This window comes from Dipodomys ordii, unplaced genomic scaffold (assembly GCF_000151885.1).
Source record: "Dipodomys ordii isolate 6190 unplaced genomic scaffold, Dord_2.0 Scaffold31, whole genome shotgun sequence".
NCBI classification, from domain to species: Eukaryota; Metazoa; Chordata; class Mammalia; order Rodentia; family Heteromyidae; genus Dipodomys; species Dipodomys ordii.
Window position 1 is genome coordinate 1,819,727 of NW_012267247.1, and position 22,416 is coordinate 1,842,142.

At 38.3% G+C, this 22,416-nt stretch overlaps 1 protein-coding gene across 2 annotated transcripts in view; it reads left to right on the plus strand.

Moving 5' to 3' along the window:
• Myo1d (myosin ID) overlaps window positions 1-22,416 on the plus strand; it is a 299,308-nt gene that overhangs the window by 145,632 nt on the left and 131,260 nt on the right. For both annotated transcript variants that reach the window (XM_013016551.1, XM_013016552.1), the window contains exon 16: window positions 558-765. In XM_013016551.1, the coding sequence (XP_012872005.1) occupies window positions 558-765 (208 nt within the window). The remainder of the gene's footprint in view (window positions 1-557; window positions 766-22,416) is intronic.

A 22,416-nucleotide genomic window follows, 5' to 3' on the forward strand; every position in this document is an offset into this window, starting at 1 on the left:
GGTTGGTCATGGGGCTTGAACTCTGGGCCTGGGCACTGTCCCTCAGCTCTTCAGCTCAAGGCAAGCACTCTACCACTTGAGCCACAGCATCACTTCTTGTTTTCTGGTGGTTACTTGGAGTAAGAGTTGCATGGGCTGGGCTGGGAAGGTGGCTCAGTGGTAGAGCACTTGCCTTGCATGCATGAGGCCCTGGGTTCGATTCCTCAGCACCACGTAAGCAAAAAGCCGGATGTAGCACTTTGGCTCAAGTGGTAGTGTGCTAGCCTTGAGCTGAAGAGCTGAGGGACAGCGTCCAGGTCCAGAGTTCAAGCTCCACGACCGGACCCAAAACAAAAAAGAGTTGCATGGGCTTTCCTTACCCGGACTGGCGTTGAACCGCAATCCTCAGATCTTAGCCTCCTGAGTAGCTAGGATTACAGATGTGAGCCACCAGCACCGGGCTTACTTTTTTTTTTTTTAGGAGGTTATGTTTTATTTTCTATGAGGCTTCTTCAGTTTTATTGAATATAGTTTTTCTCCCCTAATTTGTCCTGGGGTTTTTGTTGTTGTTGTTTTAGGTATAAGATGATCTCTGAGTTCACCTGGCCAAACCATGACCTTCCTTCAGACAAAGAGGCTGTCAAGAAACTGATAGAACGATGTGGTTTTCAGGATGATGTAGCTTATGGGAAGACCAAAATTTTCATCAGAACACCCCGCACACTGTTTACCTTGGAAGAACTCCGGGCCCAGATGCTTGTAAGGATTGTCCTCTTTCTACAAAAGGTAATTTTTGTTTTTTATATACAAGTATAAGTTCTTCCTTTTGTGTTTCTGAAGTTTTCCTGAGTTGTTTTTAATTTAAGAAATGTTCCTGTATGTTGTATCTTATATATCTATGTATATGGTGTGGCCTTCATACATTCAAACTTGACTGCCCAGTTTGAAATTATACTCAAAATTCTGAAAACATTTTGTCTTCTTTTTGTGTGTGTGCTGGTCCTGGGTCTTGAACTCAGGGCCTGGGAACTGTCCTTGAGCCTCTCTGTGTTCAAGGCAAGTGCTCTCCCACTTGAGCTACAGCACCACACCAGCTTTTCCTGTTTATGTGGTACTGAGGAATCGAACCCAGGGCTTCATGCATACTAGGTGAACACTCTACCACTAAGCCAAATTCCCAGCCCTCATTTTGTCTTCTTGTATTTAAAGTTGAAGACATATCTAGAGCATATGATTTTTTTTGCTTTTGTAGTTAGCTCTTTTTTCCCCTCTCAACTGCTTAAATTAAAAAATTGTGCCAACATGTTTGTGACTGACTCCTAATCATTACATCGCCACCAACACTTAACTTCAGGTGTGGTTGCAAACTCCACATCTCATTAACTTGTACCTGCCATCATGGAGCTGTTCAAGTCCCCCTTCCCATGTCATTCATGAGTTCATTCAGTCCCTATGCCTGTCCTCATAGCTTCCATGTAAACCATGCAAAAAAATCACACATGCACATCTTACAATCTTATATCTTTGCCTGGATTCCTTGGGATAAATACCTAAGAGTAAAGTTACTGGGTGATAGCAAAACCTGTATACCTAATTGGTATAAGTAGTACCAGATTCCTCTTTAGAATGCATGCCACCTTGCACCTACCCGCTGGGTAGGAAGGAGACTATGCCCCACATTGTATCAGTACTGCTGTTAACATCTTATCAGACTAATAAGTTCAAAGGTATGTCATTATTGTTTTCTTTGCAATTCCCCTGATCAGTATTGAATTTGAGCATTTCATAATACTTGCTTGCTTTTGGGGTTTTCTGGTAAACTGCCTATTCATATTTTTATTCATTTTTCTACTAGACTTAGAATTTTCTTATTAGAAATGCTTGAGTATTCTAACCAATAATTTTTTATTCATATTATAAATGTGTCCTAGTCCATATGTGGGTTCTTTTTGGTCAGTCATGGGGCTTGAACTCTGTGCCTGGACACTGTTCCCCAGCTCTTCAGCTCAAGGCTAGTGCTTTACCACTTGAGCCACTGTGCCACTTCTGGTCTTCTGAGTGGTTTATTGGAGATAAGAGTCTCATGGACTTTTCTTGCCCCGGCTGGCTTTGAACCATGAACCTCAAATCTCAGCCTCCTGAGTAGCTAGGATTACAGGCATGAGCCACTGGCACCTGGCTCTATAAGCATTTTTATGAACTGTATGTGTAAGATGCCCTGTTGAACAAAATCCTTAATTTTGTCATAATCGTTTTTTCCCTTATACTTTGTGCATTGGAATTTTAAGAAGAATTTCCCTTGTTTCTAGGTCATAAAGCTATCCTCCTGTATTTTCTTCTATGAACTAACATTGTGCCTCTTGCATTTAGATCTTTAATTCATTTAGAATCCACCTGTAAGTGGTTTTATATAAGGATTTATATAAGGATTTCCCCCATATAACTAGTCTTCTCACACCATCTATTGGAAAGTCTCTTCTTTTTCCCATGGATTGTTAGTGTCACTCTTGTCATATGTTTTGTGTCTTTTGCCTGTCTCTGAGAGCTTTGTTCCATTTTTCTGTTTGCCTAATTTTATACTAATGCCACGCAGTTTTAAATTGTATTTTGCCCTAGCATATGGTAGGATAACCTATCTTCTCTCCTTTATTAAGATGGGTTAAGGTATACATAGACCTTTATTAAGAGTATAAAAAGGTTCATTTAAATCTTCATTGACCTAAAAACATAGAGGCTTTATTAATTTGTGGTTAATTCCTAAATATTTTACTGTTTTATTGCTAGTATGATTTCACTATATTTTCTTTTTGTGTGTGTGTGTGTGTCATGGGGCTTGAACTCTGGGCCTGCACACTGTCCCTGAGTTCTTCAGCTCAAGGCTAGCGTTCTACCACTTGAGCCACAGTGCCACTTCTGGCTTTTTCTGCTTATGTGGTGCTGAGGAATCAAACCCAGGACCTCATGCATGCGAGGCAAGCACTCTACCACTGAGCTACCTTCCCAGCCCCTTTTCTACATGGCACTGTTGGTACAGATAAATAGTACTTGTTTCTGCTGACTTTTCTATGACAGAATGAAACTCTCTTCACATTTGTTAACATTAGTTTTCCTAGGTAAGTGATTATAGAATGTACAACCAATAAAAGTTATCTCTGCACTTCAAATTGCCAAGATCTTTCTTAGTGTTGGTTTCTTTCTACTTATTTTGCCTAACTCTGAACAAGTTTTAAACTAAAATACTAAATTATATCTCATTCTCAGTTTTCATACACTAATTGCCTTTGTTTGGTTCTATTTGAATTCTCAAAAAATGCTTATAAGTCAGATCTCTGCCTGCCACAGTAAATTGTTTTCATACATCTGTTCTCCATTGTCAAGTCTTTTACCTCAGTGTTCACCACTTAACCTGTGATGGTATTGTTGTTGTTTTTAAGGCCTGTTTAAGATATTCTTTCTTTCTACCTATCCAAGAAATTGATTCAAGCTCAGAGTTAGTCCCTGAACCAGCATATCTTCCCTCAGTTTGTTCAAGGATAAGCTGCTATGGTTGCCTGCCGTAGCTGTTAATCATACCCCAGGTACTCTCAAGAGAATGCCTTCATGGATAATAAACTGCAGTCATCCTCCTCTGAAGTAACTGTCTACTTGGTGACTGGTAGAAACTCTAATGATCTGCAGTGCAGTGGATGGAAAGCTTTTCCATCTTTTCTGTAAGCTAGGTCTCAAATTTCAGAGCCAGAAGGCAATGGACTATGGAATAAAGTTCTCCCTTCCTTTTTAACTCTCCTAAGTTATGATATGGGATCTACTGATTGAGGGTTTTTTTTAGATCAGCTCCACTGGCCTTGATACTTACGAAAAATTCTCCAAGCCTCTGGAGTTTGATCATAAGTCTCCTAAATTTCAATGTCAAGAGTGTTGTCATTTTTTGGGTGTACTTACAGGAAGTTAGTGGGATATTAAGAAAATATTCACACCTGCTGTTTTTAAATAGAATCACCATCAATTGGCTTATATTTCCTTTTTTAATTAACATAGCTTTATTTGTAGATACAGACTATGCATACAATATAAGATTATAATATGTAAATTTATTATTCTTATCATTATCTAATACTTATTTGTTCATTAATCCCAGATGATGGAAACTGTCTCTTCTCATGGTCAGGGCCAGCTGAGACACATGAGAGAGATGCACACTACATTCATCCAAGTGCAATTCATACTATGACCAGTGGTTTCTGGCAATGTGGCATTCCTCCCAGTTGATCTGGGGTTCTGCCAAAATATATCTCAGAAACTTGTTATGTCACAATAATTAATAATGTATTTTTTGCCAGTCCTGAGGCTTGAACACAGAGTATGCTTACTATCTCTGAGCTTTTGTGCTCAAGGTTAACACTCTTCCACTTGAGCCAGAGCTCCACTTTTAACTTTTTATGGCTAATTCGAGATAAAAGTCTCACAGACATTCCTGCCTGGACTAGCTTCGAACCAAACTTGTCAAATCTCAGTCTTGAGTAGTTAGGATCACAGACATGAGCTGCCAGCACCCAGCTAATAATGTAATTAAGTAGTATGATATTTTTTGTGACATTCAAAGGTAGCTCATATATCTCAAGATCTGAGTATAATTATTTTCTAAATTAGCCACAAGAAAAAGTGTGAATATAGTAATTTCTAAAAATTGGATCTCATTGGTTGTATTATTTATCCTATGCCCTAATGTATTGTTTATTATGCAGCTTTGTCTAGTGGAGACATGAAGCCACAGGGGCCTTTACATCATTTTCAAACAAAGCACACTAGCTTTTTTGTAAAAACCAATCAAGTGTTTTATTTCTTAGACTAAAAGCAAAATAATTATTTCTATATAATATTGATTACAAAATAACAAAAGACCTTATCAAAATGATAGCTAATATTTACTGATTGATAGGCATACTTGTAGTTACATTATAGCTATGAGCTAATTCTTTTTGTTTAGTTTTTGTATTTTAGTGGTGGTGGTGGTAGTGGTGGTGGTGGTATTGGGATTTAAAGTTAGGACTTTGCAGTTTCCAGACAAGAGTGATACCACTAGAACCATGCCCCAGTCTTTAATCAAATCTTTTCAAGAACCTTTTGAATATTATCTATTATTATTTGCACTTAGCAGATAAGGGAACTAAGGTCACTGAATGGTTAGACTACTTGATGGAGGTCACACAGATGATGAATGCCAGTGCTGGAATTAGGGTTTGAACACAGTAACCCAGTAGTCCTGCCTCCCACACACACCCTTGACCACTATGTGCTTAACACCATGTGACAACATTCAGCATGTCGACAGGTTTAACTCAAACTTGCAGCCACAAAGGTGAAGATGGTATTCTGCAAAGAGGAAGCAGACTGAGGGTCAGCAAAATGCTTTCATGAAATAACCCCAGTAGGCATCTGATGATGTCTGAGTCATTTGCTCTAAAATATGTGGATTAATGAAATTAGAAAAAAATTGATGTTCAAAGTACAAATCAGGTCTTGACATGTACAGCAATGGAAAGTGGGCAATGACTGCTTTATTCTGAGACTCTGCTTCAGGAGAAGAGTTGTACTATTTGTTATGGTAGAAGTAAATTTTGAATGATTAGGTTGAGAAAGGTACATTTAGGTAACAGTCAACAAAGGATAAGCTGAATTACAGGAGGGAAATGCATTACTGTACAATAGGTAAGATGGTTTCTGGGCCAGACCCTCATTGCTTTATTCATGAAGAATATTTATGGTCACGAATATATAGCTTGATCTTGCTTGAGGATTGAAAGGAGTATGCCTTTGATCAGATGACGGCCCTGACTATATCAATTTAGTAGCTATGAGAAGAAACAGGTAGTGTATGTTCCTTATAGCACAGGGCTATGTGGCTATTGCAGAAGAATGTGCTCATGTACTTTTATTTTTAATTATATTTTATTATCTTTAAGTAGATGTACAAAGGAGTTACCATTCAACAAATAAGTTTATGAATACAGTGCATCTTTTTTTTATTGTAAAGATGCTATACAGAAGGTTACAGTTACATGAGTGAAGTAATGAGTACACTTCCGATTGAGCATTGTTACCCCCTCCATTGTTTTCCCCCTACCATCCCCTCCCTCCCTCCCTTCCCCAAGGTTCTTTTTATTATTATTATTGTGATTAAGTGATGACATAATTTCCCTAATTTCACAGTATTATGGAATAATGATGCTCATTTAAAGTCACAAGTTCATTCTAACTTTCCTGGAGCAAATTGTCTATCACAGTCTATAACATATAATGGTGTTCACATGTTATACACCATACATGTGATCAGCAGCATGGGGATAATTTAGTAATGGTTCGACCAGATGAGTGGGAGTTCTTTGTTTCTTAAGTCCTGTTGGTTTTGTCGTATCACCTAACATTTTGGATTTAGCATCCACTTATCAGGAAGACCATGTACCATTTGTCTCTTCACTCTTGGCTTACCTTGCTCAACATGATTCCTTCTAGCTCCATCCATTTCCCTGCAAATGCCATTATTTTGTCATTTCTAATGGCTGCATAATACTCCATTGTGTATAGATACCACAATTTTTGGATCCATTCATCTGTGGTAGGGCATCTGGGTTGTTTCCATATCCTAGCTATTGTGAACAGTGCTGCAATAAACATGGAGGTGCACGTGTCCTTGTATATTGGTTCCTGTTGTTCAGGGTAGATGCCTAGAAGTGGTATGACTGGGTCGTAAGGGAGGTCAATCTTTAGCTTTCTAAGGACCCTCCAGACTGCTTTCCAAAGTGGTTGTATAAGTGTACATTCCCACCAGCAGTGTAATAGGGTTCCTCGTTCTCCACATCCCCTCCAGCGTTTGTCGTTGGCTGATTTGTGGATGTGGGACATTCTGACTGGGGTAAGGTGGTATCTCAGGGTTGTCTTTATTTGCATTTCCTTCACCACCAGGGATGATGAACATTTCCTCATGTGTTTCTTTGCCATTTTTATTTCTTCATTTGAGAAGTCCCTCTTTAGTTCCCTTGCCCATTTAGTAATTGGTTTGTTAGGTTTGGGAGGGATTAGTTTCTTGAGTTCCCTGTATATACAGGATGTTAACCCCTTGTCTGATATATTGCTGGTAAATATTTTTTCCCAATTAGTTGGTTGTCTTTCTAGCTTAGTTGCGATAGATTTAGCTGTGCAGAAGCTTTTTATTTTAAGGTAGTCCCATTTGTCGAGTCTCTCTCCAACTTGTTGTGACCCTGGGACTCTGTTCAGGAAGCTCCTTCCTGTGCCTATTAGTTCAAATGTTTCTCCTACTCTGTCCTGCAGTAGTTTCAGAGATTCAGGTTTAATGTGAAGGTCTTTAATCCATTTTGAGTTGATGTTGGTGCATGGTGATAGGCTGGGGTCCACTTTTAGTTTTCTGCATGTGGCCGCCCAGTTTTCCCAGCACCAGCGGTTGAAGAGGCTGTGTTTCTTCCATTGTATGTCTTTGGCTCCTTTGTCAAATATCAGCTGGCTGTAGGCCTGTGGATTTATTTCTGGATCTTCTATTCTGTTCCATTGGTCTTCGGGTCTGTTTTTGTGCCAGTACCATGCTGTCTTTGTTATTATAGCTCTGTAGTAGAGTTTGAAGTTCAGCATGGATAGCCCTCCCATATTGTCATTATCCCCTAGAATTGTTTTGGCTATTCTAGGTCTTTTGTTGTTCCATATGAATTTTTGGACTGTTTTCTGGAATACAGTGCATCTTAATCACCACTTTTAGCATTCTCCATCTCTCCCAACCCCTTCCCTCAATTTTCTTAATTTTGTAGGATAGGTTTTTAATTTTATGACTACATTTTCCCCCTTCCTCTTCCTCTTTTCATTTGTCTGCTCTTTCCCCATTAGTCCTCTCACCACTTTTCAATACCAGTTTCCTATTTTGTTGGACTGTGAATCTTTCTAAGAATTCACACCATTTGAATTCTCCCCTGAAAATACTATATTTTAATTAATGAGTTTACATATTCTTGTGTGCAACCCCAATGTGCTTACTTATACATTTATAAATTAGTTCTAGCTTCCACCTATGAGAGAAAACATGTATCCTGTCTCTCTAGGCCTGACTGACTTCATTGAACATAATTTTTTCCAGGACTATCCATTTCTATGCAAATGATATAATAGTCTTCCTAAGAGATGAATAAAATGCTATTGTGTATGTACATATACCACATTTTCTTCATTCATCCACTGGGGGGGCATCTGGCCTGTTTCCATACCTTGGCTCTGGTGAATAGTGCAGTAGTAAACATGGTTGTACAGGTGGCATTACTGTATCCTAGTTTGTAATCTTTTTGACAAATACCCAAAAGTGAAATTGCTGGATCATAGGGTGAGATCTATGTTTAACAGTTTTGTTTTTTTAGGAATCTCCAAACTGCTTTCCAGAGTAGTTGAACAAGTTTACATTCCCACAAAAAAAAACATATTAGGGTTCCTTTTCCTCCACCTCCTTGCAAGCATCTGTTATTGTTTGTATTCTTGATGATAGCTTTTTAACAGGGGTGAGATGGAATCTCGGTATTGTTTTGACTTGTATTTCCCTATGGACAGAGCATTTCTTCATGTATCTATTGGCCATTTCTGAGAAATCTGTTTAACTCACTTACCCATTTGTTAATTGGGTTATTGATTGTTTGAGAGTTTAGTTTCTGTAGAAAGTAGGAACAGATGGAACTACCCTCAACATAATAAAGACTTTATGACAAACCTACAGCCAACTAAAACCATTTCCTCTAAAATCAGAATCAAGTATTCTACTTTCTTCAATCCTTTTCAGAATAGTCTAGAATTCCTTGCAAGAGCAATAAGGCAAAAGAAAGACATAAAGGGGATTCAAATAGGAAAGTAAAAAATAAAACTACCCTGTTTGCTGATGACATGATCCTGTATTTAAAGAACCCCAGAGAGACTACTCCCAAGCTGATGTCATACTTTTAAATGAATAATGAATTTGTTCACTGTTACTGAAGGGGAACATGAAAATAAGACCAGGTTCCACCCACAAGAAGTTGGTGACCCAATCAGGAGGGAGATGTGTTAGCATCTCCATCACGCCTGTAATCCCAACTACTCAGGAAGCTGAGATCTGAGGATTGCGGCTCAAAGCCAGCCAGGGCAGGAAAGTCCATGAGACTCTTATCTCCAGTTAACCACCGGAGAACCAGAAGTGGCACTGTGGCTCAAGTGGTAGAGCACTCGCTTGCCTTGAGCTGAAGAGCTCAGGGACAGCAGCCAGGCCCAGAGTTCAAGCCCCATGAACGACCAAAAAAAAAAAATATATATATATATATATATATATATGCAAACACACACGTGTGTGTGTGTGTATATATAGCTTGAATTTTAGATTAGGTATGTAAATATTTACTAACAAGACAGAAAATGCTGGTTTAGAACTTGTCTTCTCAAAGCACCTGGGTCAACACTCCTGTTCTGTCAGGGCCCTTCATGAATAACTGCTGGTTGGAGCTACCAGACTCTGGCTTCATTATACTTTTTTATTATGGCTTATTCTGTTTACAAGCTGTAGTACACATAGTCTTCTGTAGCTTGGTGTGTTGTTTTTTGTTTTCACTGCATTAAGCTTTTAAATTTTCTCTAAGGTCATAGATGTAGTGATAGTTTATTCAGTTATATACTTCTTTGTGCTTTTTTATCATTTAAAGTGTCATAATATTTTACTTTCCTAATATTAGTCATTTTTACACTTTTTTCATCATTCTACAAAAATGTTACAGTGAATGTTCTCAGACATGTTCCCTTGCTTTCAAGTGAGCAAGTCTTCATGGAACAGCCATTCTTAGTTCTTAAGGACCCTAGAAACTCTCCTTAGAAAATTCTACACATTGCAAGAACATGTAAGCACATATGCAATTAGCACATATCAGAATGATATTATCTCTGGAGAACTCCACTTATAGACTTATGAGAGGGTGTGAATTTAAAGGCAAATAACCTGCTGGGTGTTGTGGCTCAAGCCTATAATCCTAGCCTCTCAGAAAGCTGATATATCTGTACAGTTCAAGGCCAGCTTGGGCAAAAAGTTTGCTAGACCCCATCTCAAAACAACAACAATAAAAAGCTATGCTTGGTGGTATATATCTGTCATTCCTGCTATCTATGAAATATAAATAGGAAGACTGTGATTTAAGCCTCCTCCAGAAAATGTGAGACCCTATCTGAAAAACTAACGCAAAAAGGGCTGGGTGCTGGGTGTGTGGCTTAAATAGTAGAGCACTCACCTAGCAAACACAAGGCCCTAAATTCAAACCCAAGTACCATTGAAGCCTTATCCCTGCATCTATTGCTAAATAGGACTATTAGAATAACACTACTGCGTTACTAGTCTTTGATTTTACTGTTGCAAAGAAATTTTCTGATGATTTATAATATAAACCAATAGTTCATCCATTTAAATATGTGCCAGCATTTACACATTGATAAATATAAAGTCCTTAGAACAATTAAAATGATTCAGCACAAATTTCACATTGACACAACAGAACATCCTTTCCTGCCACACTCACTGCCACCCCATCTCCTTTTTTCTACCTCTTGCACATTTGATGAATAAAAACATAAAAGCATTTGAAAAATAATGACAACATGTCAACAGTAATTTGTGTCTTATGTATCTCCTCTTGGATATTACCAGTAAGTATCCACTGCCACCCCAGCCCCAGCCCATTCCCCTCAAGCTGGAAGCAGATGATTTGCTCTCTTGAAAGAGCAGCAAATCCGTTGCCTGGGTGATATCTCATTACTACGGCAACCAATTTGGTGCATCAGTGTGAATCCCAATTTTAAAATGTAATTATACCAAGATGTGTACATATGCTTGAGATTCGCTTAAAAGAAATTGGTTCCTTTTTGAAAGGAAAGCATTTCCTATGATAAATGGAAGAAGGGTGAAATTGTGCTTTTATTTTTTGCTAGTTTAAACGCACCTTTCAATCGAGCCTCCACTATGTTACTAGAACAGCTTGCAGTGAAGGTTTCTCCTTCACTGCTTTGTTTTTTTACTTGAGATGTTCCTTTTCCAAGACATTTCTCTCTTGAGACCTGTCACTCATAACCCAACAGCTGTTGTCTCCATGACAACACTTTCTGGCTACTTTAGGTGGTAGGGAGAAAAGGAAAGGGGGAGGGGGAGATGAATACATTTCCATTTCAGTTTTCTTTTTTAATTGCTACAAGCTCACTCAGAGACTGACTCTTTGTAAAGAATTAATTAGTGCAAGGGAAGCAATTCAGTGAATAGAATGTTTACACTATTATAAAACTTGTGCTACTCAATTCTCAAATGAAGGACCTTATAAGTAAGACATGGACATCAAAATGTATCTGGAAGAAGATTGTATGACAAAGATAGCTGGGGATGTACACTGCCAAACCTAACAAAATCCTATTGAATCACAGCTGAGCTACTAATTTTTGCCTCCTTCTAGCAGAAACTGTAGTTTAAAAATAAAAAGGACATATTTGGGTGCAGAGAATATTTACTTTAATTATCAGCCTTATTAAATATGTCTATTAAATAGAATCCTTGTAACTCAATAAGTTTCTCCTTTATTATCTCTACCAAGAAGCTCAGGGCTCAGATTTACACTCAAAATCTGGGATCTTCCTTGTTTGGGATTTCCATATAACTCCTTACCTGTGTTCCTATACCTCTGTCTTTTTTTTTTAATCTTTATTTTAGTAATGCAAAGCTACCTGTGTAGTAAGTTCCCTATGGTCCTTTTGGAAATTATTAGGTAACATACTGAAAGAAAAAATATTTTATTGTGACAGCCATTCATTGCTTTGTGAAAGCACTGATATGTAATGTAAAGAATCACAAAAAAGGGCTGCAAAGGTGGCTCAGTGGTAGAGTGCTTGCCCCTCATGCATGAGGCCCTTGGTTCTATTCCTCAGCACCACATAAGCAGAAAAAGCCAGAAGTGGCACTGTGGCTCAAGTGGTAGAGCGCTAGCCTTGAGCTGGAGAGCTGAGGGACAGAGTTCAGGCCCCAGGACCAACCAAAAAAAATAATAATAATCACAGAAAAGAAGGGGTTTCTTTGGGGTGGGGGGTAAGAGGTTGGCTTTTCTTGGTAGTAATAGGGACTGAACCCATGGCCTTACCTTATTAGGTAAAACCTATCACCACTGAGCTAACTCCCTAGCTCAAGACTGATTTTTAAATTGACTTCTGAAAATAATAAGATGTCTGGCTCATGCCTGTAATCCTAGCTGCTTAGGAGGCTGAGATCTGAGGACCTCGGTTCAAAGCCAGCCCAGGCAAGAAAGTCTGTGTGACTCTTTTCTCCAATAAACTACTCAGAAAACCAGAAGTGACTCTGGCTCAAAGTGGTAGAGCACTAGCCTTGAATGAAAAAGCTCAGGAACAGGGCCCAAACTCTGAGTTGAAGCCCACAACTGAAGAAAAAAAAAAAAAGATGTTCTAAAAGACATAATTTTGCCATATCGTTCATTAACTTATGAAAACTTAGCCATTGAACAAGTTAGGTATAGAACAGAATGCATGTGGCCCAAGTATGAGTCCTGTAGTGCTATTTATTACTTAGCAAATGTATATAACTACCACCAAGCTATCTAAATGCATTAGAAATTTCTAATAATATTTGTCATGGCACATCTAAACATATTCTACTTGAGGTAGACTACTAAGATTTACTAAAAAATTTTTATGAAATATTCAACATGCTCTGGAAAATGTATACTGTTTATTACAATTAAGTACTGATTTTCCTTCAAGAGGAGGCATAAAGTAGCTTTAAGTTTTTTTTTATTTTAGCAACTGCAGAATATGAATATCTTTAATATATAAGAGGTTCTTCCAAAGAAATTCAATAAACACTTCATTAGAAAATTGGATACAAACATGGACACTTGATCCAAACACAAAAGAAGATACTATGAAACACTTAGGGTTTCTTTTTTCTTTTTTAACATACCCCATGTTGCTGACAATGTGTGCATTACTGACATAAGAGTAAGTTGGTAGGAACATTCCAAAGAGTAAATTGGCAACGTGTTTCAAAAAATTAATGCAAAAAATATTAGGAATTTATGTAAAAATTCATCTGTAAGAATTTTCTTTGCAACATTTCTTATGAAAGTGGAAAATAATGGACACTCTTAAATGTTAGATTCATTATGTAAATTATGATACATCTATACAATAGAAAACTAGGCTGTCATTAGTAATGACAATGTAAAAACTAATAACATTGGCCAGATGCCAGGTGCTCACATCTGTAATCCTAGCTACTCTGGAGGCTGAGATCTGAGAATTGTGGTTCAGAGCCAGCCCAGGCAAGAAAGTCCAGTTAACCACAAAAAAGTCCAGTTAACCATAAAAAAGCCACAAGTGGGGGCTGGGAAGGTGGCTCAGTGGTAGAGCGCTTGCCTTGCATGCCAGAGGCCCTGGGTTCGATTCCTCAGCACCACATAAGCAAAAAGAAAAAAGCCGGAAGTGGTGCTGTGGCTCAAGTGGTAGAGCGCTAGCCTTGAGCTGAAGAGCTGAGGGACAGCGCCCAAGCCCAGAGTTCAGGCCCCATGACCGGAAAAAAAAAAAAAAGCCACAAGTGGTACTGTGGCTCAAGCAGTAGAGTGCTAGCCTTGAACACAAAAGCACAGGATGGCGCCAGGTCCTGAGTTCAAGGCCTAGGAGCAGCACAAAAAAGCATTTAACATTAAAAGTGTTAAATGAAAGTATATGTTATGAGACGTTCAGTATGGTTTCTTTCTAACCACATTGTTAATTCTGGAGATATCTATACACATACCCCTTGTAACTGAAGTGGATGAATCAGCCTTTGACCAGGAGGGAGGGTTCATAACCAATGAAAATTTAGGACTTTTTTAGCAGTTTTTATCAGCAAATTTTAGTGTTCCAAACATATCTATTTAAATTTAGTGCTATAATGATACTCCATTTTTAAAGAAAATCTAATTTTGAAATAAGATATTTTTCAGGGTCCTGAGTTGGTTTTTTTGTGCTTGTGTGGATAAGGAACCCATCATTTGTAGAAACTATTTTGATGACATGTACTCTTGGGAAACTAAAATGATAATCGAGCATTTATAATTTAAATGTAGGTTTAACAAAAATTCTTTATTCATGAGTTTATTTTAACCTTAAAATAAGTGGATTACAAATAGGAACAAGATGTAACTGATCACATTATTTCAGCCTAAACTTTTAAGTAACAGTATTTGTTACGAACAAATATACATTGTGAAATGCACAATGAATACCCATTGTCTCACAGCCAAAAGATAACCTTGTTAACCTTTGGAATAGCCATGCCATTTGTCCTTTGTCTTACAGTTTCAGGATTTTTTTTCCTACAGGTTGAGGGTGAGAAAGGATCTTGCTATGTTGTTGGCCTCAAACTAAAGATACTCTTGCATGTGCCCCCTAAGTGCTAAAACTTCAAAGCCATACTGTGTGCATTGTACATGGGTGTTCCAGTTTGGAAATCAGCTGCACCATGAAGATAATTGTGGTCCTTTGGACCCAGACCACATCTGTGTGGTCTTCTAGGCTTCCTTCCTGGACTCAGGTCTTCACAGCATTCTAACCTTAGTTTTAATACTATTGTTCCTCTGTGCATAAACACTTTAATCATGCACAAAATTAAGAACAGATTCTTCTGACATGTGACTGGAACCAACCACAACTCCCATTATGCCACAGGATAATGTGATTGTACCTTCAAACATATTTTCTTTTTACCTGTAAACTTTTATACATGCTGTTTGCCTTGCTGTCAATTTTCTTCAAATTAGATTCGCTTTCATATAGGTCAGCCCAGTCAGATTAGTCTAAATGTCATCTTCACTACTTTTGCCAGAGCCCATTTGTTAGTTGTTGCTACTGTCTGAGATGGGAGGCAGGAACTAGAAGCCTGTTTCTGGTTTTAGGATTAAAATTCATGTAAGGTCTTTATGTCATCCTTGTATCTTTTAACTGTAAAAATGAGTGTTGGGGGCTAGGAAGTCGGCTCAGTGGTAGAGCGCTTGCCTTGCATGCCAGAGGCCCTGGGTTCGATTCCTCAGCACCACATAAGCAAAAAGAAAAAAGCCAGAAGTGGTGCTGTGGCTCAAGTGCTAGCCTTGAGCTGAATAGCTGAGGGACAGCCCAGGCCCAGAGTTCAGGCCCCACGACTGGATCCAAAAAAAAAAAAATGAGTGTTGGATGAGACCCTTCTATCATAATCAGGTGTGAAGATGTAGTGGTAAATTTTTTAATAATAAGGAATTCATTGTGAAATAAGTAGGAACTGATTCAAGATTATATATATTGGAGTTTTACTGCTTTATTGAGTGGGCAAAAAGGGCACATCATAGTGATTGTATAACCCAGGGAATAGGTTGTATATTTGAATGTCCTGCTAAGGTATTGCCCTGGAGAATCAGAATTTCTCAGTTAAATGATTTCTCATCTCAAAACTTTCTCTTGGATTTTGTAATTTCTATAGTTTTAGTGTTTAAATGTTAGGCTATTAGTTTTGCATATTTTTTCTGATCTATTCAACAAGGTTATAAATAACTGAAGAAAACCTCATCCTTATACTTTACTCTGTTCTATATAGGGTCCCCAAGCATAATGCCCAATACATACTGACCTTAGAAAACATTTTATTAATGGTATACTGTCCTAACTCAATACTAAGTAGCTGTGGATTTATAGTTTCTTACTAGCTGTGTTATATGTGAAAGCAAAGATGTTCATGAATACATCAGAACTATTCATGTGCATTTAAATGAGATACCTTAGTTATATCAATCAAATGGAATAATTAGTAGGCACAAGAGTTGTTCTCAACTGGGAAAGAAATCTTGAAATTTTAATACTGCTGCCTGAGTTGAAAAATTACTGACATCTAGCTAATATGTAGACACTGTTGCTGTATTAACCACAGATAGTTCTTGGCCTTAGGTAGCTATAATGCACTGGGTTCTAATCCCAGATCTAAGACTTATAGGATGATATTTTTGGACCCCTCTGTATCTTACTCATCTCAGCTATAAAAGGGAAATCTCATAGTACTTAAGAGTATAATTGTGACTACTAGATTAGTTAATATATTCGGCATATTTTTTATATTCTATTAGTATTGTACTTTCTATCAGTTAATTATTGCCAGTTATTCAACAAACTACCCACATCAGTGTTCTGGGACTACTGTTAAAGACTATTAAAATTTTACTAGCTTAGGCATTGGTGGCTTACACCTGTAATTCTAGCTACTTAAGAGGCTGATATCCGAAGACTGAGAGTCAAAGCCAACCTGGGCACTAAGGTCTGTGAGACTCTTTTCTTTTTGGTCAGTCCTGGGGCCTGAATTCTCACCCTGGGTGCTGTGTCCCTCAGCTCTTCAACTCAAAGCTAGCACTCTACCACTTGAACCACAGTGCCACTTCCGGCTTTTTCTGCTTATGTGGTGCTGAGGAATAGAACCTAGGGCCTCATGCATGCAAGGCAAGCACTCTACCACTGAGCCACCTTCCCAGCCCCAAAACTCTTTAATAAACTTCCAAAAAATCGTAAGTGGAGCTGAGGCTCAAGTGGTAGAGTGCTAGCTTTGAGCAAAAAAGCTCAGGGACAGCATCCAGGCCCAGAGTTCAAGCCCCAGCACTGACAAGTACACACATGCATGCATATGTGTGCGTGCACACGCGCACACACCCACACACACTAGCTTAAAACAACAGATACTCTATTTTCTTTTTTCTTTCTTTTTTGTCAGTCATAGGGCTTGAACTATGAGCCTGTGCACTGTCCCCAGCTCTTCAGCTCAAGGCAAACACTCTACCACTTGAGCCACAGCGCTACTTCCTGGTTTCTGGTGGTTTATTGAAGATAAGAGTCTCATGGACTTTCCTGCCTGGGCTGGCTTTGAACTGCAATCCTCAGATCTCAGCCTCCTGAATAGCTAGGATTACAGGTGTGAGCCACTGGCACCCAGCCAGATATTCTTTCAGTGTTTTGGAAGAAAGTTTGAAATCAGTTTTACTAGGCAAGATCACTCAAAGGCAGAATCCATTCCTTACCTCTTCCAGCTTTTGATAGTTGCCAGCATTCCATGGTTTATGGCTGCATCACTACAGTCTCCATCTCTGCCATCTATCTCTATGGTCACAATGCCCTTCTACTCATCTGCTTTCATATCTTCAACCTCATTCTGATAAGAATACTGTATGTGACTACCTTTAGGGTCCAACTAAATAATCTAGGATAATCTACCTGTCTCAAGACCCTTAATCATATATATCTGCAATTTTTTTTTTTTTTTTGGTTGTGGAGCTTGAACTCTGGGCTTGGGTGCTATCCCTCAGCTCTTCAGCTCAAGGCTAGTGCTCTACCACGTGAGCCACAGCACCACTTCCAGTTTTTCTGGTGGTTTATTGGAGATAAGAGTCTCACAGATTTTCTGCTTGGGCTGGCTTTGAACCGAGATCCTCAGCTGTCAGCCTCCTGAGTAGGATTACAGGCGTGAGCCACCGGCACCTGGCATCCGCAAAATTTTTCCCACAGCACTTATAAGTTTCAGTAACTGAGGGGTGGACATCTTTAGGAGGCCATTATTCAGCCTAGTACACTACCCTAAAATTTGGTTAATATAACAGTTAAATTCTATTCTTTCCTTGTGCACCTGGGGTTTGGTCATTTTAACAAAATATGAGTTAGTTTTGTATGCTGGTCATTTTTCTGAAGTTGGTAGACCCCAGGGCCACATACTTTCTGTCATAATGGCATAAATGTAAGAGGTCAGGACTGACTACACAAGCAAATTTCAAGATTTTTGGGCCAGGTATATTTATATCCCATTGGTCAAAGCAAATTACATCAAAGATGTAATAATCCATGAAGGTCAAGAGGGAAGAGATGACTATTTGCTAGAACCCATCATAATCTAGCACAGGGTTCTTTGTAGATTAAAATAACAAAGCTATGTCAGCAACATACTTATGTGGGAGAGGAAGAAAATCCACAATTAAGTTATTTAGTAATAGAATATTTTTCTATAGTTCTTATCAGAACATTCCTGAAATTAAAGTTCAGGAAATTCCTAGAAATTCCTAGAAACCTTGTTTCCTGGCTCTTTATTTAGAGGGTAAACCTTCACAGACACAGGTACTCCTGAACAAGACTCCCTGAACACCCTGTTGCAGAATCTGTCCATGCAGGTGTGACAAAGCAGGAAGGGCTTTCTGTTGTTTTGGAAGGACAGATACCTGCTGGGCTGCCTCTGTAGAAGGGAAATGACCTGACAATTCCCCACAGCTAAGCAGCAGTAAGCCACTGCAGTATCACCTTTGCCTGTGGAATTGAGTAGTAAGGTCATCTAAGTAGTCATCTAACCCAAAGCTGTTTCCATACATATTAGTTGGAACCTGACTTTTGTTACTTTGAGAAACAGTGTACAATGTTTGTATTTTATAGAATTTCTGAGTCTGTTTTTTTTCCTCATAATTTCCTTTTCACATTTTTTTCTTTCTTTTTTTCTTGTAATTAAAAGAGGAATTGTTTCACTCTCAAACATCTAGTCAAAAGAAGCCTAAGATACAATAGGGCTTATGGGCTCCTTCTGCATCTTGTTCATATCAGTAAAGGGAATAAGGATTTGCACATTATTCTTGGTCACTTGATAAGTGACAGTGAGATAGTGACTTTTGAAGAAGGAGCTTTCCTTAAAATTGTAATTGGAACAGACAGGAAAGCAGAAATTTAAATTAGAATCTAACTGCAATTTTCTGTACTTAGAACCAGCTCAAGATGAAGATTTTACATTTGTAGTGAAGTTTCTTTAATATGAAAATAATATTCACTGAACCCAGACCACCTCGTGTGTTCACTTGCTCACTGGCCCATTGGCAGCAGCTTTCAAATTCATGCTTATTTGTGCTAGGCTGTCTAGAACCATCACTCATCAGCATTGCTTTTGAAGTTCTGCAAGTCTTAGATCTACATGACAGCTGCATATACTTTCTTCCTTGAACATTTCAGAATTTCTTGACTCATCTTACATCTGTGTGACAAGATGAGGCTATTTGTTTAGGTGAGCTCTGACACCGTACAGTTTCTGAGCCTCACTTACATGTCAAACTCCATAGGGCCTTTCCACAGACATATAACTTTTCTTTTTAACTTATAACAAAGATGTTTATTTTATTCAAGCCAATAATTTATTAACAAATGTGTTTGTTACCAAGGTACTCCTTGGAAATACAGTGATGAATAGACTAGAAACAATCCTTACCTTCAAAGAACACACATTCTAGTCAAATAATGAAATAAAGCAGAAGCGAGTAATAGGGAAGAAAGAAAGGCTACTTGGGCAGTCATTCAGAGAACCTGGGCAATGTATTTTATAGATAAAATGGTAAGGAAGACCACTCTGAGGAGCTTCTCTGGAATTAAGATTTACAGAAGAGAGAGGATTGAAGCCAGGATAATATACAAGCAAAGAGGCTATGAAAAGGCAGAGCCTGACCATTTGAAGGCCTTTTAAACAACATCATATATATAATATATATGTTTTTCTACCACCTCTTGATGCTATTGCACGTTTGTTTCCTATCAGTGTAGCAAGGTCTATGCAATGCCAGCTCTCAGCTGTAGATGGGTTTGGTTTTGAGGGTAGCTATAGAGTTCAATGAAATTTTGATCACAAGCCAGTTGAGATAAATGAACAAAGACCAAACAGGAGGGTAGACTTCGATGAACTTAAAATTATCTCCATTGTTTACATACAGAAATAACTGTGAGCTTCATGCTGGCATTCATTAGAAAAGCAATCTGAATTCAAGATGCACATTTCTGATTTTGCATGAAACCATTGTAAGGTTTGCTCTAACTGGCATGTTAAAAATTATGACAGACTTGTTATCAAGTGATATTTATGTGTGTGTACACACCTTCGTATCTGTCTGTATTTATCTTCTCTGCTTACTTTCCAGTTACTTCTTACATATCTTATTTCAAAAGCATTCTCTTAACGATTTCTACTATTAACACCTTGAACCAGACAGGAGGGAGCTGATTTAGATTCAGTCTGCTCACAAAAATGTACATCCACTTATTACATTCATCAGCTTTAGCTGAAAATTCATTTGTATTTCAAAGAAACTAGAGCTTTCCCAGGCCCTTAATGTGTTAATTATGGATAATCTACTAGAATGAGCATAGTCCAGTATCATCCATGGAGTGATTATAAAATAAAGGCGCTTTACCTTTTGTGGTTGAGTTCACGACCTCACCCCCCAATAGCTTATTATAGCCTACTTTGTATTTTATGTACACACTTGATTTTAATCTAGGAAAGATTTATAAGTATAGCACCGAAAGGATTGAGAATGGCCAAAATTGGTAGCTGTTCCTGCATATTTCTTATTTCTCATACACACCTCTGTGCCATATATGTTCAGCCTCAAAAACAGAAAATACCATTCACTCTGGCCTAGAGACTAACAGGGATTTACTTTGTACAATAGGAAGCTTCTCTACCGAGGCCTTCTGGTTGTCTTCATTCTAAGTCTGGTTCCCCCTTGTGGTTGCAAGACTGAAGCTAACAATTCCAGCAGCTTTACCTCCTCTGTTCTAGAAGCATGTCTACAAGTCCTTGGTCGGTCACTCAGAAAAGTGAAATTTTTCCCAGAAACACCAATAAAGTTCTTTTCATGCTTTATTGGCCTAAGTCAATGACTATAGTCAGGGAATAGTAAAAGGCAAAATGCTAAGAAATCTTTGGAAATTAATGAAAGGCTAGCTCATTTCACATACCAAAAAGCATTTAAGTCAGGTGCCAGCGGCTCACAACTATAATCCTAGCTACTCAGGAGGCTGAGATCTGAGGATCATGGTTTTAAGCCAGCCTGGATAGGAAACTCCATGAGACTCTTATCTCCAATAAACTACTCAAAAAAGCCAGAAGTGGTGCTGTGGCTCAAGTGGTAGAGCACTTGCCTTGAGCTGAAAATTTGAGGGACAGCACCCAGGCCCAGAATTCAGGCCCCACGACCAACAAAAATCAATCAATTAATTAAAATAACTGGGTTTTAATATTTGAATAACAATAAAATTGAAGCTGCGTGGTCATAGCAACAAAAAAGTTAATTCTTTATGCATGTATGCTGGTCCTAGCTTGAACTTAAAGCCTCCATGCTGTCCCTGAGCTGTTTTTGTTCAAGGCTAGCATTCTACCACTTAAGCCACAGCTCCACTTCCAACTTTTTTTTTACTTAAGTAATTTATTGGAGATAAGGGTCTATGGACTTTCCTAACTGGATTGACTTCCAATTGTGATCCTCATATCCCAGCCTCCTGAGTAGCTACGATTAAAGGTGTGAGCCACGGGTACCCAGCAGCTAATTCTTTTTTTAACTGCATAGTAGATTTTGGAAGTGGGTACTTTTGACAATACAAATGGGTTAGATTAGCAATCTTAGTTCTAATACTTCATTATAACTCACTTTTATACTAATTTGTATATAAATGCTTATTGTGTGTTACTTAACAATTTCAGAAATTAGAAGCCACCAATAAAATCTCACCGTAAGAGATTGGTTAACTTGTTTCAGATGTATGTGCCTGACTGAGTACCCTGGAGCCATTTGGGATCACATTGCATAAGGATTTTAAAGCATATGGAGAAATAAAAGTCATGGCAGAACATTTTATGATTATTGTGTGGCTTCAGTTTTATATAAAAGATAGATATATATCATATAACCAACAAAAGACAGGGCTGGAAGCAAGACTCAGGTGGTAGAATACCAGCCAAGCAACTCAGTGAGTGATTTCAAACCCTAGTACCATCAGTAATAACAACAACAACTTTTCATGCCAATCACCCTAACAACTTGGTAGTCTGAGATTGGGGCAATCATGATTCAAGGTAAATGATGGTAGAGGTAGAAGAATTATAGCCCCCGAGTTTAAGCCCCATGACTGACAAAAAAAAGATTTAGCAATAATATGGTTGATTATAAAGTTACTCATATTTCTATTCACATTCTTTTTAAGTGTATTCTTGTTACAAAATGAAAGAAATCTCGATTTTCAAATATTGTGTTACAAAATATTTGGGAAGAAATAGATGAGGTTATAGGACTTCTCAGATTTACAAGAACAAGTTTCTGTTCTGAAAGGACTTTCAGTAATAAAGGACAGTGACAGCTGTGTGTGAAAACATAAAGCCTCAATATCACAGAGGAAAATCCAGTTTCCATTCTCTACATTTTGTAGAGTAGGGACATTTCTTTTTTCTTTTTTTTTGGGGGGGGGTCCGGTCGTGGGGCTTGAACTCGGCCTGGGTGCTGTCCCTCAGCTCTTCAGCTCAAGGCTAGCGCTCTACCACTTGAGCCACAG